This window comes from Xiphophorus maculatus, chromosome 6, assembly GCF_002775205.1.
Source record: "Xiphophorus maculatus strain JP 163 A chromosome 6, X_maculatus-5.0-male, whole genome shotgun sequence".
In the NCBI taxonomy this organism is placed as follows: domain Eukaryota; kingdom Metazoa; phylum Chordata; class Actinopteri; order Cyprinodontiformes; family Poeciliidae; genus Xiphophorus; species Xiphophorus maculatus.
The window spans coordinates 15,134,097-15,153,786 of NC_036448.1; the positions used below are offsets into that span (position 1 = coordinate 15,134,097).

General features: G+C 36.7%; 1 protein-coding gene across 4 annotated transcripts in view; it reads right to left on the reverse strand.

Annotated features, from left to right (window-relative positions):
• Positions 1-19,690, reverse strand: part of LOC102222497 (dipeptidyl aminopeptidase-like protein 6) — a 92,774-nt gene that overhangs the window by 24,528 nt on the left and 48,556 nt on the right. For all 4 annotated transcript variants that reach the window (XM_023336142.1, XM_005796017.3, XM_005796014.2 and 1 more), the window contains 2 exons: positions 8,128-8,242; positions 4,829-4,927 (listed from right to left, as the gene is read on the reverse strand). In XM_023336142.1, the coding sequence (XP_023191910.1) occupies positions 4,829-4,927; positions 8,128-8,242 (214 nt within the window). The remainder of the gene's footprint in view (positions 1-4,828; positions 4,928-8,127; positions 8,243-19,690) is intronic.

Below are 19,690 nucleotides of genomic sequence, written 5' to 3' on the forward strand. Positions count from 1 at the left end.
TCTATCCAATGTTCTATATAATGGATGGCAGAAAATGAAGGTAGATATTTATGATATCCAACCATGCTTGACTGAAAAGCTTTTATCTTTGTAGATAAACCACAGATAGGACAGTATTTCAACCACTTGGATCGTAGCAGAAATGAAAACTGAAACAAAATATTAGTTTTATTCACATCTTAATCATTTGGCTGTTAAATTGATAAGCATTTTTATTTGCACAGCTGCCACTTTTTTTCTATGGCGAGCTTTCTTTGTACAGAAAGAAAACAGAACAGTGGGATCTTAACACTGAATCATGACCTACACATTGAATGATAATGTAGAGTATGAAGTGTGCTGGGTGAGGCATTAATTTTCCAACACAAATTCTGCAACAAAAAAAAAGTCAGAGCCAACCATGCTCCAAATCTCTAATGCCTTTGATGTTTTTAAAACAGCAACCACAAAGCTACGTCTGTTTCTTGAATTATTCCAACAAGCTATATTACCTTGCACGAAAGGCAAAAACAAATACTAATTAGTAGTGAAATGTTTGCAGTTTCCATATTCTTTGTACTTTATCTGGAAGAAGTTTTTTTTTTTTTCCCCCCATATTTTAATAAAATAGATGGGACTTGAAACCACTGCGGGCCCCATTCTTTTTTTAAACATTCCGTCATATCTCAAAAACATGAACGCCAGAAAGAAACGCCAGCACCTCTTTGTTTTAAAGATCAATGTGAAGGTTGAATCATTGTGTTTTGAGCCAGGAGTGTGTGAGAAACTCAGAGGTGAGTAAGAGACTTCAGAGGCGGAAAGTGATCAAAGAGCAACAGGGATCAATTACGCACCGCTGTGAATGAAGTCCACAAAATATTGATGAGAGCCGCCCGACTGAGAGGCTGTCCCGTCGGATTTCTTATCAGAAGGTCATTAGCAACAAATGAATGCTGATTGCATTAACTTAAATGACAAGTGCAATGTCACACAATTGATTGCAGGAGTTTCGTCAGGTGCTGAAGGCGCTTTCATCACAGTTGCAAATGAAGGGCGCAGACACGTGAGAATGTAAGTAATTATATGTTAATAAGGAGGTAATGTAAGTAATCACAGGATAATCTGCTCGGCAGAAAACGGGGACAGATGGTTCTGTTCATTACATGCCATCTCTCAACTGCAATCAGACGTACACATGCAAGTTGATTTTAAGCAGGAGGTATTATAAGTTAAGCTATAAGGGCTTCAACAAAGTAATGACAACAAATAACATATTTGAAATGTTTGCATTTGGTTTATGAAAATAAAGCAAAAATAAACTTTGATGAGACTTAAATAAAAGAAGCACATTAGAAATGCACAATAGAGTAGTAGGATTAATTCAGTACAAAACCAGGACAAGTGTTGAGTTTGTCTTTGTTTTTGCATTACAGATTTGTATAAATTAACAAATAATTTGTAAGTTGCTCTTTGACAATAGCTTTTTATCCACTAGATGTTTTGTATTGCTTTGTGCACTGCTAGTGCAAAGAAAATGTCTGTTTTCAAATACCAATTAGACAAAGTAATTCTTTACAATCATGTTAAGTATCTTGTTTTTGTGTTTTTCTGCTAGTGCTAACTCATCGGAGCATTCAAGATATTTAAAAAAAAGGCCCCATGTGGGGGTCAGTTCAGTTCAATTCAGTTAAAAAAATACTTAATTAATCTCACAGGGAAATGAGAGCTCTCATCTCTGTTTCTTCAAAGAATCCTTATAGAACCGGATTGATGTGTAGCAGTCTGTGTTTCAGATATAGTATTGTTTTAAACCTGAACACATGCAGGGCATTTAAATCACCTTCAAAATCATCTTTATTTGCCAAGCATGTGAACACAAACAAGCAACTTGACTTTGATCCTGCTTTTTCTCTCAATGAAGATATTAAAAATGTGTAAAAAAGGAAAAATATAAAATAAAAAGTTCTAATTAATGTAGAATTTAAGCACACAATTCTATGCTACACAACAAAACTTTAGAAAGTGACACCAAAACAAGGGTGAGGAATTCCATCTATCACTAAAGTCTGCCATTTGGAAAATTATGTTTCTCATTCAGCTACAATTAAAGTAGGATGGACCAGATCAAAACTGAATAATTTAAATATCAAAACTCCACAGTGACTTGATTTTTTTAGTCAGTCTTATTCAGGCATTATTGAACAACAACATAGCTATTTTCAAATGTAGCATAACGACTTCATTAATTTACAAACTAAATCTCTAGTAGGTTCTGAACGACATACTTTTTGAAATACTGGAAAATGATGCTAAAAATTACATAATTGTCATACAATGTAAACATTCCTTCTTCACAGTTATAGAAAGTATAAAAAAAATCTTAATATACAATATATGTCAACAAGAAGCAGTCTGATGTGGCCTTAATTCAATAAATGCAAATGTGCAGCAGGTGCAACGTTCCCCACCAAACACACACACACACACACATGCCCACACACCCCTGTGGAGCAAAATCTGCTAATGACACTGCAAGGCAACCAGACCAACTACACCATTTACCTTAGTTTTCATGGCATGAGCAAAACAAAACAAAAGCAAAGTATAACAAAAGACTTTTCATTTGTTTTCTGTCAGAGCGCTGCGCCTTACTGCACTAATTAAAGTATACATGTATTCTGCTTAGGTTATCATCTTTACTTGTTATAATCCTCAAACTTGAACAGAACTCAATGTTAAATAGAAAACATAAACTAATCACAAATGAGTTAAAGCTGTTTCCTGTGGAGTTGCTAACAACTCCACAGGAACTTGACCTGGTGACATAGGAAAGCCATTCACCAATAGAAGCTTTGCTAAATTATTATTGTGCCCTTTCAAAGGTTTGATTAAAAATGTTTTTAAGTTCATACATCTAGTTAGCAGCTGGAAACTTTACACTCAGTTTTGATTAATTTCAGAGGTTGAACTGGTAAAACTGATGCAGTCTGGACTAAAAACTGCTGCAAAGGTTTGGAGAATTTTAGCTGCCAAACTGAACTGTCCAATAAGAATAAAACAAAGAAGGAAATTATCACCATGAAAAAAGACAGTGCAAGATTACTAACCAATTCATCCGAACATACAGATAAATTAACTCGACTTGTAAGCAAATATCATTGTTTAGTGAATCTACTTTGTGGCTTGATTTCCTGCAGTGCTTTTAACTACAATGCTATAGCTTGTCTCATTAAATGCTGTTGCTCCCACTCTTCCCCCATCCACAAACACACTTGCTGCTCAAGGCTTGTTTTCAGTCTGCTGTGTGTGTTGATTCAACAATTAGTCTTGGCTTTGTCTGCTCTAAACCAGTAGAGGATTAGAGTTGTTTATGTGACATTTATTTAAATTGGAGAAATGTTAAGGGGTCTTATTGTGTTTAGAGGTATTCAAATAAAAAGACAAAGAAGTTTGTGCTGTCAAATAAAGACAGATGCAGGGCTCAATAATGATTAGCCTTTTACTTTGTGAACCTTTAGGTGTTCCTTTAGTGAGAGCATAAAAAATTTTCTTTTCCTTATTTGACTGCAATCCATTTCTTCTGTGACCTTCACCCAAGGAGGAAGGATCAATATATCAAAATGTAATAGAAATCATGGAAGAAAACTCAGTCAATTGTTTCATCATCTTAAAAATTAACTGCTATTCTTTACAAGCAACAAAAACTCACATACTTGTTTTTTTTCCAGTGTGTTTGAAGAGGCTTGCAGTCTTTTGTCTTTAGAGAATTGGCTGCAGTGGAAAAGTGGCAGAAAGTCTTTAGAGTTCATGAGAAAGGCTGAATCCCATTTACTACTTTTGGGACGTGGGCTGAATTTAATGGAACTTAAACATAGATATTAGTTTACCAGAAACAATAACTGACAGAGTATTAAATGCATTTTGTCAGTATTTCATCTTGCTAAACTGAAATATGTTTGTGGTTTCTGAATGAAATTAAGCAAGGATAATCTTAATCTTCTTTATTAAAACAACATTGTTTGATGCTGACTGCAGAAAATGTAAGAAAGAAGAAGCACCATGTTGTGGTGTAAAATAATATGGAGCAATCTTCCTAGTGAACACGAGGGGACGCTAAATTTTCTGATCCAACATGAATGAGTTACATAGACAGTTTTAATCTCTGCTGTTACTTCAGAAAAACAACAGGAAAACTAAAGTACTAAGCATCTTTTGCACGTTATGATGACTTATCTTTAATTCGTTAAACTTGCAGCTGAAATTAGTCTGCATTATGTCAGAATTTATTTGCTGTCTGAAAGCCAATAGTCACAGATATGTGACTAAGAAACAGTATTAGAGACAGACTAAATACTCAACTACGCTTGTTCTTAAATTAATGAGGCTGAAAACAATGAAAGTTCAGTTTTTCGTTTTCACTCACAAAGCTAAACTGTTACACCTTTTTAAATGAATTAATTCTCATCTGTTCACATCCTACAGACACAGTTTGAAAAAAATATTTCATTGAAGACACACAGTTAATGCAAGGTTCACTTGCCTGAACTACTTTAAATTTATCTGGGTGCAAATGAGTTTATCTGATTTTGATCTCTGCTCAAAGGATTAAAATAATCTGTTTGAGTTTTAAATTTGCACTAACTACAATCTCACTACTCGTGCGCTCTTTTCAGCGCTGGTTCGAGCCACATGGATGTTCAGGAAGCTGCACCTCTGGAAAAAATATGTCAGATTTTAATACCACCGGTACATTGTGAGTCAAAAAGGAAAATGTCAAACTGTCTGAGTATGGGTTGTGTTTTGACAAAGAAGTCAGTTTTTAAATGTCAAAGCTGAACTGTAAACGCACCACTGAGCCATTTAGCATCTGGGTCATGGATTCGAAGGTCCGCACCGAAGATGTCTTCAACTGTTACTTTCTTCTTATGAGCGAGGCTGTCATCTTCACCTGTCAAATGCATCAGAGTTAGATAAATAAGCAAGGATCTATTAAGTTCTTTACAAAATCTTCTGCCGCGGAAATCAAATATACAGATTGGCTTAATTAAGACACATAACCATTGTTTTTTTCTCTTTATCTGTTGGTTTATCACAGTAAAAACAACCAAGATTTTGGCTAGAATTTATAAAAGCTCCAGGAATTTTGAGGTCGACTTCTAACTTCTAACCACATTTGCAATTTTCAAAGAAAAAAACGTAAGAAGATCAAGCTGCTGTGAGATTTTCATCATTTTAGCATAATCGGCTATTTTGAAGACATCGCTTTAGTTCTAACATCTGTTCCCTGCCTTAAACTTAGAAAGTAAAGCAAAATGCAAAGAAAAAGAAATCCCCAGCGTTGTCCAATTGGTCTGTGAGCAGTTGTTCCCAAGCTGGGGTTTTTATCTAGCAGAAGGTTGGCAGTGCCTTGTTAACCCGAAGGTCAAAATTAGACCTGAAGCTGGCAGATGAACTACAGTTTGAGCAGACGATGGGGGAGTCAGGCCAGGAGTAAGAAAACAAGGCAAATATGTGAAGTTTTTCAGAGTTTTCTGTTGCATCTTTGTTTAGAAACAACAGCTATCGCAAAGACTGACAGCCTGGTATTATTTTGCAAATGGATAATTAAAATCTTTTGACAGGCTTCAAGTTGTTTGCGAGCAATAAATGTGTGAAACCACGTCAAACATTGTAAAGTGTTTATCAGCATAAAAGAAATCAGACACATTCTCTCCTCTTGCAAGCCAGGGTAGCATGAGAAGGCTGATTTGTAGAGGAAAATTGGATCTGACATCAGGCTGGAGCTGTTACTGCATTATCATCCCAATTAATACAGGCACGAATGGCATTGCACATTAAAAGACCTTTTATCCAGTGAAACGATGAGCCTGTCTCTGTGCATAAACCAGCACAGAATCACCATCCAAAGATATGGTGTTGTCTGTAAAAACGAACCTCGCTGGAAGAGGGTCATCAAATTAAAATAGCTGCCTGAGCTGCAGGAGCCTGCAGAATGATGCTGCTGTGACAAATCATATGAGGTTAGTTTGCAGGCTGCAGGGCTGAGTGTAAAGTCAGCCATGGGTGCAGGAAAACATGTGTATTCATGCTGAGGAACAGGTGTCTCATCTTGTCTTGTCCCCATGGTTACATGGCAATTATGAGTGTTTCACAAATTTAATAGATTTTCATTAATCTGCAGTGGCAAAACAGTTGACATGTATCAAAAATTAAACATCCCTTCCTTTTTACAGTAAATGGTGTTTTGTTTTTTTAAAAAAATATGATAATTCGTTTTCTGATCACAGCTCCAAAGAACACTCTGCTTTCTGATTGTTTTCACAATTTTTAACCTTCAGTAACTATATTAGATAATTCTCTTACAGTTTAATCAAATCATTTAATTTGATACACTTTAAATGTTTAATCCCATAGTGCAAAATGTTTGTTTTTTTAATTTACCTTTTTATTCAAAGAAACTATTAATTCATAAGGTCTAAAGCATAACTACAATTTGAATTATAATTACAGTGCAGCTACATTTATTGGCTCAACTAGATGCCCTAAAATAAATATTTTACTGCATTATTGCTTTGACTTCTAATGTGCTTAGTACAATTAGGATTTTATTAAAGAGTAACAGTGTGGTAATTCAACTCCCTCATGAGTCATCTGAATTTATTTAGATTTTATGGCTGCAGAATTATCAAAGATGTGCAATTAGCATGTGCACCTGCCGTTTCTTTGACGTTTCAGTATCTGACAGTTCTTCAGTATTCCTGTGTGTTTTTGACAGTAAAATAAGAGTTTAAAGGCCAAACAGCAAACTCGTGTCAAATCCTGTCACTGCTTACTTGATGGTAATGAGAGTGGTAAAAGTGACCGCACTTACAAACACAAAATTTCAGTGATCAGAAAGTAAAATATGGAACAATGTCAATGAGCAAATACACCATGATGGATTCCAGGCAATGACGTAATCGATATGCTAATTTGCGATTCATGTTATGACCTACTGTATATACATACACCCTTAAGCTTCATTGCAGACAAAACATGATAAATCAACAATTAGTTCAACTTGGAGCCGTGAATTTTGTCCAAACTGTTATTGTGTCGAACTATGAGCATGAATTAATTCATCTTAACTTGGCCGAGCTGAATCTATAATCTAGTTGTTCTCCAGAGAAACAGGAAGTCATAGATAACATTAGCTCAAAGAAAATTGGATGATTAATTTTTTTATAACATACATAATATATACCAAAATACTAATTTACAAAATAAATATATTAATTAAAACTAAAGGTTTGATATTTCTTTAAAAAAAGAAAAAATTCTGAAAGAATATAGGAAACCCAATTTATGTTAATGGTTTGCAGACATCAAGACAGAAAATGAGGCCAGCACTGCATATGTAAAATGGTGTGAAATATGTAGTCAAGTGAAAAATTTAAAGCTTGGTGCAACATTTTTTTAAGTATCTTAAAAACTGATTAAAACTGATTTTTTGATCAGTTTTAATGACATTTTTACAAAATGTCCAAACTACACATAATTTGTCACATAATGCAAATCAGTACATTTGAACCTGTATCATTACGCATCATTTGCCGATTAGAAAAATTAAATTAGAACACACGCAGTATGGAAACTAATTGTATAAATGTCAGCAATGGATTTATGGTAATATCCTTAGTTAAAAATTTGACCCAGTTCATCTGCAGTGGTGGGAAGAATTGGAGCAGATGTAATGACATATTTTAATGCAAATCACACCAGCTGACACAAGCACGTCTCAGGAGACAAAAGTTTATAGTGTGCTTCCTTTATTTTTCTTTTTTTCATGTTTTCTTGCATGCAGTTCTGTGAAAAGATGAAACTCTGATGCCCGGTGTGATAAAATAGTGCAGTTAAAAGATGTCGAATAATCATGTCTGGTTGAAGAGTGAGAAGATTTTCCTGCAGTTTGCGTAAACCCACAAGATTTGTTGTCATTTAAAAAGCAAGAAAGCGCCTCCAAAAAGCTTGAAATGCAAGTAAATGACATGTAAAAATACACTATGTATATGCATCAGTAGGAGGTCATGTTGTCTTGCATTATAAAACAGAGTACCATTTTTAAGAAAGTGTTGACTGAACGTTGGAGTTTTGTTGTGTGATACATACTTGGGGTTAGTAAGATAACAGAGGTGACAATCAGGGAGCATATGATCAGGATGACCAGGAGGGCGATTGCTATCCCCTTCCAGTTCCTCTGAGGCGGCGCGCTACCCACAAGGTCCTAAAATGACAAAAATATGAAATGGTACAAACACATACCATATTAATCGACATTTTAAATCTTACAAGATTCTTTATTCTCCTGATCCCTTTAGCTGGTCAAGTAAGTTTAATGATTCGGTTAAAATAAATCCTTGGCTCAGCCAAAGTAAAACACCTATCTTGTAATAAAACATTTTTAAAAAACAGATCATGTGTTTCAGGCTACAGTTTCACCCTCCCTGTTGAAGCAGTTCAGAAAAATACTGCAAGATTCAGTACAAACAGACAGATATGAGCACATATGATTACCTGGTATTGTGGTGAAATACTACTTTGTCCACTTAAATTAGTGCTTTTCAACTTTTGCATGACTATTTTATTTTTAAATCAATCCTACCAATCTTCACAGCCTCCATACTGTGTGCAATAAGCATTAATCATCCTTTATGTTTTGCATCATTCACTATTTTAACTTGTCTATTTTGAATAAACTCTGCAAGACACCATTATGACATTTTCCATTCATCTTCTGTAGTGCGTCGCTTTTTTCAAAAACCTTTCTGGTGTGATTCCAAACCCTGTTTGTGATTCCAAACCCTGTTTGGATTCACAACCTGAATCCAAAGTGAAGAACTTCCACAAACCCAAACCTGGAGCAAAAGAGACCATCGCAGTCGCATCATAAAGAGACCATAAACCAAATGATAGTATCAATGCTTTCCTCTGTGGCCAGATGTGCCTTAAAGCGATCCTTAAAGCGATCCAGATTTACTCCTTGTCCTCAGTGGATTCGGATGCGAATGCTGGCAGATTCTTACGTTTTTAGCAACAATGGAACGTGAAACGTGTTCTTGTGTTTTAATCATAAAATTGTAGAAAATCCACTCTTCTTTTGAGGTTGCAATGCCTTGGAAAGGCTCAGAAACAGCTATTGGTGTGAATATAAAAATATTATGAGCATGGTTTTATTTTTGATAAATACAAAGACTAGATGGTCATTGGACAATAAAGTCATTTGAAGTAGCTGTGAGTAGCATCACAAAAAGTAAAATACAGCCCTTTCACAAACATAACATTTTCACGAGACAGGATGATCTATCTCACATAATATCTCAGGATGACCTTGGATGCACTTGGTGTTTTAAAATTCATCTCATCACACATAAGACACAAGCATATTGTGGCGCCGCAGCTGGAAAGCAGAGATTGGCCGCAGAACATCCCATTCTCTGACAGACAGATGCTTACAACTCAACCACTTTTCGTGCACTATAACTCTGCAATCATTGAGCCGCTCCCTGCTGCTCATGTACGAGGAGTCCCCGCAGCTTTGCCTGATAGCTGGAGTGGAGCGAAGGCTTCAGAGCAGGCGCAACGGGCAGAATAATGAGCCGCTCCCCTCGCGCAGCCCAGCAGATGGTAGATAGCTAATCAGCACTGTTTGAGGAGCATCTACTGGAAAAATCCACAGGACACAGAAAACATTTTAAGAGCAGACATGTGGGAGGCGGTGGACTGGTAGCCAAAGATGACTGGCCCAAACCCAAAAGCATATGTCTTCAACTTTTTTGGTTGGGGAGGCAATCTGAGTGCTGTTATTGTGTGATTCCACTGGCACAAACACACACCATCAACCACTTGTAAACATATTGTGTCCATTTGAAACAGATGGTCTACTAAGTAGCAATGGATGAGAGCTAAATGCCAATTTACTCAATGTTCAGGCTCGTAGCTTTGTTGAATGATTACTCTGCTATTTGTGGTGCCAGTCTGTAGATAAATCATAAAAGCCTTCTACTGAAGAATATATTTCTGATAAATGATAGATAGACCAGTTCCATGTAAACCAACAAGTCCTGCTTTTGTTCTTACAGCATTGTTGCCATAGAAAATGTGATTGAATGACTAGTCTTTTAAGAATGTAACAAATAAACAAAGTACTCCAAATTAAATTGAATTTGTTTTTTTTCTTAAATGCATGCACATAAACTCATCCTCCTACACTTGAAGCCCTAAATAAAAATCTGGTGCTTCATTCACCTTTCAAGGTCACCTAATTTAAAAAACAAAAACAAAGCCTGACTGCACCAGTGGGGAATCTAAATGTCACAAGGTATAATTAGATTTATACCTGTCATTGTGTGAGGGAGGAGAAGAAATCAATCAAGCAGCAAAAAGAAGATGAATAATTTCTTAATGCAGGTCAAAGACAAAGACCTGAAGAGTAAATACTTGGAATGGGTTATGGAAAGACATGGAAACTCTTTCACTTTCCCAGAGACATTACCCTGAAAGATCCCCAAAAGATGATCTCTGTGGAAAAACAGAAATCAAAACAGAATGGATATTTGAAATTATCTTTGTAAGATGTTTGATTGGCCTTAAATGAATAAAGATATCACCGTAAATACCAACCAAAGTCTTCAATACCAAAACAAAATTCTCAAAAACAGCATAGTGATACGGTGATGGCAGTGTCATCCTGTGGAAATAATATAAAATGACAGTAAGCATACCATTAAGGCATCGTTAAAGTGACTTAGAGTGACATTTAAGTTCCTTTGAGCGGCCTAGTCAAAGCTCAGACATCAGTCTAAGTTTACATGAATGCTGTGACCAGCACATTCAAAATGTCCCAAATCCTCTCTGTGTTTTGTCATATTTGCACGAATTAACAAGACATTTAAGTTACTGCTAACTTAAAAAAATAACGGTTACCTGAGTTTTCTCTCTAGGCCTTCTCCTTTTTGTTAACATGTGTTTGCAGTTAAAGGGATAAATGTCATTTGTATTTTTTTGCATCAGTGATTTCATTCGTTATCCTCAATAGCCTATAATAATTGACAGATAATTTTAGAAGAAAGATATTTTCTAACTTCACTAATAACCTAAAAGTACAGCTATTCTCACATTCAACCGATTTGTAGCAGCCTTACGTTTTAATGAGGCTGTGTTCTTCCTAAAAACAGATCTGGTTTTAGCAGGGATCCAGGTCAGGCTGATGCTTGTAGTGGAGAGGCTGCCAGTGGGAAGTGAAAAGGTGACTATAAATCAACACTGATAGGAGCTCCTGTGTCTAGCTCAGCAACCTGGGTGTGCTGGGTACCAGACTTGGGATTCTAATGAACATTTCAGACAATAACTACTCCATATTTTTGCCTGCGTGGCATTAAAACCTCATTTCATCAGGTTAATTCTGGTTAGGCACTGCTTCATTTACATATTCATTCTGTAGACCAGTAAAATATCCAAATAGGCAAAAGGTCACCCTGCTCTCCATGAACAGGCCATTAAAAATGTCTGCATCATATCTGAGCTAAATATTGAATCATAAATTGTTTATTCTGCTTATGAGCAAGTTTGGAATAATTGTACCTATATCCACTCAATAGTTTAATAAATACCCCTTCAGAATAAAATGTAAGGTTTAACTAGAGGGCTTCTGTCTGGAGATTTTAAATTAGAGGTCACGATCTGTGTGCACAAACAGCAACTTTCCACATTAATCTTCCTGCTCACAGATACTGAGTAGACTGCGGAGCTCCAGCCACCCGTATCGGTCCAGCTGTTCATAACCGTGTTACCAATTAGGCCTGGTCTCCGGCTGCCTGTCGTGGCGAGAGTGCTTATGGGGCAGCTCAGCGAACCGTCCACAAGTTAACGAGGGGTCCATGTACACGTGAAAATGAGACAGCTCGACTGTTCGGCAGAGAGCGTTCGCTGCAAGCATTTTTGAAGCCTCCAAAATGCAACGCTGCCTGTTACTTTCAATTAAATGCTAAAAATGATCCTATGTTTTCTTTGCCTTTGTACCTCTTGTCTCTGCAGTTTGCCTAACAGCAAAGCAAATCAATACTGGAGCCAGCGAGTACACATAGAAAACCAGTAGTTGCATCAATAAGCTGATTTATTGCTGCAGAGGAAAAATGTGTTCAGAATAAGGTGAACATCCTAGATTTAAATGATCCTATTTCCCATATGATATCATACTTTGATGGGTAAGATATACTGATGCCGACCTCTCCCTGAGCTAGAAATAACATTTTCCGATACTTTGGCAGGTTTGCAGATAATGGTGCTGTTCCTGCTTCTGCTGCCTTGTAATTTAAAAGTGACAAAGAGTTGAAGCGCACCCTCAGAGAGAGATGTCCTATGTTCACTATGCCTATGTATTATAGAGGGGTATACATAGATATGATATGTTAATCTACTTGCTATTATTCTGTTTCCAAAAAAGTTCAGACATAAGCTGGGAATGTAAATGTGGATAAGGAAATGGTAAGTAATGTCAAAAAAAAATGTGAGGTAAAATTACTTTGCATGAAAAACTTTCAGTTATGCTCTGGGCATTTTTATTTTGTTTTTAATGTATATAATGCTGACATAACCAGGAGAATGACAGATATTACAGTGTTGTTTTTGAATCCCTCAGAGAGATATTCAAAAACAGAAGAAAAATATCTCTTTAAACAAATTCCAGGTAAATGTAGCTGGTGATTTCACCTCTAAATTAATAAAACATGGACATTTTTACTATCTTTAACAAAAACACTTGCCAGTCATTTCACCCCTCCACCATGTTGAACTTTTGCACTGCTGGTTGTGTCTCAAACAACTTTTTGGACATAAAGATGAGCTGCTTTTAAAGGAAGCTGAAGATAATAAGTAATTATTTAAGGAAATGAGTTTATGTCTATTAGCATAGTTAGTTAGTTTTGAATTTAATCAGGGTTCCTAATTTGTCAGATTTTACCTGAACATAATTTTTATTAAAGGCACAATAATTGAAATAAGCTGCAATAGAACATATGCACAATTTAAATAAATAAATTTATTTGAATTGAACATTTTAGTATTTATTTAAATCCATGCATAGCTGAACTCATGCAACATGGTTAAGTGCATGAATTTCTTTTAATAAAGTATGAAAAGAAAGTAGATGGGAAAGAAATGGCAATGTGGGGGCACAAAATTGGAGTATTAATGTGCAGCGGGGTGAACTAAAGCCCATTAAGAAAGGCAACTGAGTTTAAGATACAAAGAGAATGACAAAGAAGTGCCGAAGTACGCACTTACACCATAGAACAAAAAACCCAACTTACTATATAAATACAGCCTATATTTGAAAAATAATGTACAGAATATCTACAAGAAATCGTTTCCTATGTGGGAATGATTGCAGGAGGAAAGTCGTGAATCTCTTGCTTTCTTTTTCAGAAAATGTTTGCTTGCAAATAAGAGGGTGGTTCTATTTTTGTTGGTGCAAAAGACAGACTAGTCCAAGAGTTAAAGCATCTTTGCCATTTTTGATACATATATTTATAATCCCCATGTGTGCCGCTGGTATTTACAGTATTACAAAGTAGAATAATAAAGTAGCTAAACGGGTGTACTTGATAAAGTGAAGAGGTGACCCAGTTTTCTGACAGTGACCACTTTCTGCACTTTTGATCAGCTGTCCTGGTGAAATCTCCCAGAGAGTGGATGTGAATCTGATATGTCATCAATGTTCTCTGAAAACACCATCGCTGTCAGACAACACAGAAAAAGCTACACAACATGCTCTCTCTTACGGCTATGATCTAAAAAGATATGTAGACAAATGTGTCTCTTTATCATTCACCCAATTTCTGTCCTTCTACTTCAAATTCTGAAAAAGGGGTTTGTAAGAGCCAGCCTAGAACGTAGCGAAGCGTGCGTTAAAACTGCACCTTACTCTCAAACAGTCTGCTGTTACTAAGTACATACACTCTGATTGCTTTGCCTGTGCAGAGGGGTTTATCTCTGTGTGAAATATAGAGCGTTTCACCCACCTACTCAGGCACTAAAACAAAGCTCCAAACTCAGGCTGAAGTCACTCACATAAAAATGTATAAAAAAAAGATTAGCATTGTTTCCAGAATAATCCCACACAGGCACACGCAATCCATCTTTATGTTCTCAGATGTGTTTAAGCTGCTTTCACTGCCTTGAAAGATTACTTGCCGACTTATAAAGTTCTTCTGTTTTTACTTTTTTAACAAATGCAGTTTTCAAATGAAAGCAAAAAAGCTGGCGCTATGTGAAAAAGTAATATTAAACCTAACATTTAGGGGTGCCGCCGTTGGTGGCAACATCTGTGTATCCCAACTTTGTTTGAGATGAGCGATGACATTTTTTCTTCAATTTCCTCATATGGAGGGCATCATCTGTTGCTTTTTTGAATCTTGTTACTTATGCCACTTTGTCATTCATCCTAAATTGATTTCCTGGCCGAACAGATCAGGCGGTAATCTTGGGTGTGGCTCATAAAAGTGAGGCAAAATGATTGGGTTCATCTTTTCATTCTTGATTTAAAAAGAGGATATTTATATTTTCACAAAGGGCAAGGTTGGTTTGCACAGCTTGGAAAACAGCTTTTGTATCATCCTTGGCTGGTAAGAAAATTAGTTTGATGACCTGAAATATTTAAGTTTAAAACCTGTGGGAAATATTTTCAATTATTTTCCTTTTTGGCTTCTAGGAGCATTAGTGCTTTACAACAACAGTGCATCAATATATGAGAAAAGCCATTTTCACCTCCTCTCCGCTTCTAAATAAATCCAGGCCATTTCAGCACTGACAGCTACAAAGGACAGACAAATCCCACAAGGAGAGTCAACAACATTTCTCTCTGTCTATTTGTTGCTATTTCCATTCTGTTTTGGGGGGAAAAAAGCTCAAACAATGGCACATCTTTTAAGGTCAAGCTTCCTTTACCCCCCACCTCTCACTCTGTCTAATCCTCTCTCCCTCCTACCTCCCCTTTGTCTAACCATCTCTTTGTCTCTCTGCTGAAGTGTGAAATGGATCTTTCCTGATCTCTGAGCACCTGGTTTCCAAGGGAACCAAGAGAGTTGTTTGAGTCAAATTTGCAGCAAAGATGGAGTCCGCTGGTGAACAGTACAGCAAGAACTAATATTGCTGTTAAGTGTGGGAGGAAGCATGGGGTCTGAAGAGATAAAGTCTTCACAAAGACTCCAGAAAGACAATAGAGAAGAGGAACACTGGAAACAAAGGCAAAACGCTGCTGTCTAAAGATACAGGACACTTGACACATGATATATAGCTCTGCTGTAATGTAGTCACTGTCTAGGAGCAGCAAACCCGAGAGCAAAGCAGTAGTCTGCAGACTTGGGGATAAACTTTTTCTGTGGAACGGCATCAATAAATTATGTGCATTCATGAGTGAGATTAAAAATTCATGCAGCCTGCCTTTTGCTTCGTGAATAGCCGGGCATCAGCCTGTCTGTAGATTTAACTGTCCGGTCTTTGAACGCTTTTGGAAAGTCGGACTCAGAGGGACAATCTCAATTGAAGCTAAATAAAGGCAAAGACAATGTGGCTCAGGTGGTGAAGGTCAGCTTTCAAAAGGACAGTCAGAAAAACCTGTAATGAAGTAAGTCCCACAAATCTACTGTCATTGTTTCCCCTAAAGGCTACACATATATATATAGATATCTATATAGACATAGATATCTATATATACTGTATCTATATCTGTCTATATAGATATAGATATCTATATATAGATGCAGATCTTATATATAAGAACTGCAGTGCAGTACGGCGGGAAAACAGCACAGAGAAAAAACTATTTGATAAGTACAAGTAATTTAGCAGTTTAATGATCCTATATGCATTAGGTGAAAGGGACTTTATGTACTCATTAAGAGATCGTTCTTCATATATATATATATATTTGCCTGAATTACTGTAGAATGGACTCATCTTTCTCAGATTTCTTACAAAATTTCGGAAGCTTATTACCAAGACAAAAATAAAGAAATACACCACTGCATGTATTCCTACTGGCTACCTATAACATTTTCAATTAACTTTAAAATATTACTGCCCTTAAAATAATACATTAAAGCTACTGACCTGGTTTGTAGCCTCTCAACTATGGGTGCCATGTTATTATTAAAATTTTCAAGTCATAGTTTGTGACAAAGGCGAAAAGGCCTTCTGTTTACAGGTTTTATGTCAATCTCCTCTATTGCTTTCAGGAACATAATGTCACCTTTAAATTCTTTTCTGTAATCTGTTCACGTTGTGAAAGCTTTTGGCAAAACTGAGTATGTTCATCATCTACTACCTGCTTATTGGAAGCAATTTTTTAACATTATTAGGACAAGTACCATATAGTTAATACTCATTATTATCAAAAACAACTGGTTTTTTAAAGATGGATAGTTGAACTCAGCTGAACATAAAACTGGAAAAACTAGCCGGAGGAGCAGAGGTGGGCAAAAGCAGAGTTCATAATTTGAGATTACGTAAATTCTGGATTAGTAACTGCTCCTGGACTTGGTTTGGTTTTTGACACGTGTAGATTTAGGCCAGCTGCTCATTCCATCACATTTAGATGACAAAAATCTGTGGTGATCTTTGCAAGAAAATGATTTGGCCTGACCCTTGTTATTCTTACCAAACCCAGACTGTGTTATTTCTTCACATTCTCTCCATCATAGCACTTCATCATAGCACCGACCCATTGAGGTCACCTGGACGTCGGCGTTCATATTTTTTAATGATCTACAGGTAATGGAATGGTGTTTGTGACACAAATGTAGTGCAGCAAGTGAGGAGATGCATTGCAAGTGCACAGAATAAATCTTTCACAACATGTCAAAAATATTTTTAAATCATTCAGATCTCTGGCTTTTATGCCATTATCTGAGCCCATATGGAAATAAATGATTTAATAAGTGATGAGATGTTTTTCTCCTCTGTGGTCCAGACACTTAAATCCTTCCAGTCAACTACGCTACTCCCTAAATTGACAATCCTGAATTAAATTAAACCCAGCCAGCACGTCTCAGTTAAAAATACCGTAAGCGCCTCAATCTTATTATGGATGGCCTCAAAGGAGCAAAGTTGTGCCTATAAAACTTTACCAAGTGTGTGGGAAGGAAAACTCAAGGGATCACCAAAGTTGGTACTGATAACAAGAGAAGCAGACGCACTGTAGGAAGCTTTGACTAAAAGATGTATTTATGAAGACACACTAATAGTGGGGTTGGAAAATGATTCAAAATGATTCTCCATCTGAGTTTAAAATTTAAAAAAAAATTTTAGTTATATGTTCAAAATAATTGAACAATAACATCCTTTCCCACTTTTCTGTTTTTCATGAGACCTAAATGTTTTCTAAAGTGTGTCGTTCATTTGTGCAGCAGTCCTCGGCTCCACTGGTTAGCAGCAGGTGGTGGTGACTGTAGAGTTTTAGAAGCTTGAATCCATGCAGTGAAATGACAGTGAAGCCAAGTGAAGTGAAACACTGGCATCAAATAATAATCCCCGAGGGACAGGAGGGACTACATTCTTATGCACATCTAAAAGATGACAAATTGCTGTTTTAAACATTGTTCTTTTCCTCTGAGATGTAACACCAACAACTTCTCAGTTATTTGCGTTTTACAAGTGAAACCACAGCTAAGGGTGACTTCACAGGCTTTACATGGTGTGCCAATAGTGAAAGCACACCGATTCACCGGCTCATCTCTGCTGAAGTTAATTGTTGGAAAGAGTCCTCAAAGCAGATGGGCAAGAAAATCCATCCCAGTCTATGTGGAATAAATGAATATTAAAGCAGCAGGAAAATGTCTGGAAAAGAATTTAACAGGTTTTGTGTTGTTTTCCTGTCTTGTTGTGGAGTGCTTACTGTATCCCTAGAGATATACTGTCACAATGCAAACTTCACCTCTTTACTCCCACTTCAATAGTCACATATAAATATTTTACCCAAACCTAGAATGTTTAAATTATTGTTTTCTCTTTGTCCTGTGAAGGACCTCAAATTACGACAATGATCAAGCGAGGTGCCAGCTTGTGACAACAGCTGGTAGCTTGTTCACGAAGCTTTTGCACAAAGCATGCATTGAAACGTGCAATGCATGGAATCATAGAAAAGTGAAAGTAGAAGTACACCAACAAGAGTAATACATCCAAAACAGAGTATTCCACAATATGGAGGTTTACAACATCTAAACTTAAGAACCAACAAAGGCAGAGCCTTTATGCACAGGACTTGAAACAGCAAAGTGGGGTTTACAATGCCATGGACTGCCAAGGTGTCATCTAAGAAAGAAGCAAGTTACTTATTCAAAAGTATTTTACTTTTTTGCCAACAGAAAGGAGCAGAGGGAAGCCTTTAATAGCATCTCATGGCTCCAGCTTCACTTTGAATATCTTTTTTTTCCCCCCAACAGATCTCTTTTTTCCTTTATGCTTGAAAAACATGTCTTTCTTCACAGTCTGTGACATTGCAGTCAATGAATGGTTTCAAGCACAATGAGCCAGAATGGGCACATGCCAAATATCTCCAATCCACTTGTATCATTTGGCAAGATATCGGGAGGTGCAAAACACGAACCCTATAAAACCTTTGGGAGTGGTGACGGAGACGAGACATCTGTAATTTTACTGTTAGGGCATAGGTACATCCATCTGCACCTCGTTCAACCTTAGAGTTTCTGTTCATGTCCAATCATTTAGAGGATGTTTTTTAATCAGAAATGATCTTCACAAAGTAACATTTTAAAGGTGAGGCATTATCCAAAATCAGCTTTTTTGTGCTTTATTTTATGCTATATTGTTATTCTCTCAGAAAATATACCTGGAGTGTTGCTCTGAATCTTTTATGCATGTTTGAAGTATTCTTCAAGCTCCCTTTGCAGTCATTTGGGATGCCTAAATGCTTGCTCACGACGCACCACATATTTCCACAAAGCTCCTCCTTAGAGGTGCAGTCTCCAGCCAAGTACCCTCCTCCAAAACTCCCCCTCTCAGCTCCTTTAGACTAGTGACAGCAGCAATTAGCAAACACTGTACTCAGGGATGTGGCACAGAGCGACATTCTTTTACACTGTACATTGTGTTGCCCAAGGTAGCACTTGTGAACTTAAAAGTTTATATGCTCCACAATTTTGTAATTTTGCTCGACAAAACATCCCTAAACCTCAGATGTAAAAGTTAAAACTTCACTTGCCCAGTTTTGTCTAAACAGAGCAGGTCAGTCAATGGCACACTCTTCCTAGCTACGTCTCCTTTAGGTGCCTCCAGCCACCAAAAGAAAGTTAAATGTGAAGCTCTGAAATAGAATTAGAGAAACTGAATAAATCACATGGAATAATGAAGAAATACAGCTGCTGTAGTATTCTTCCCCACAGCCTGGAAACATCAGTGGGATAAAAGTGGACATGAAAACATGAGAGACAATGTAGACCCAATAGAAAAGCTAATAATAAAAAATTTTAAATGAGTCTTTCTTCAAGATTTAGATCCATTTCATGAAGCCTACAGATAAAATACTTTGCTGATTCTGCCAAATGAACAAATAGACATATCCAATGAGAAACTTGAACCTGGTCAAGGTTTTGATTCAAAGAAGAAAATTTTATTTAAATTTTCAGCTTGCACCAAATTGTCTCGCTCTTAAGATAAA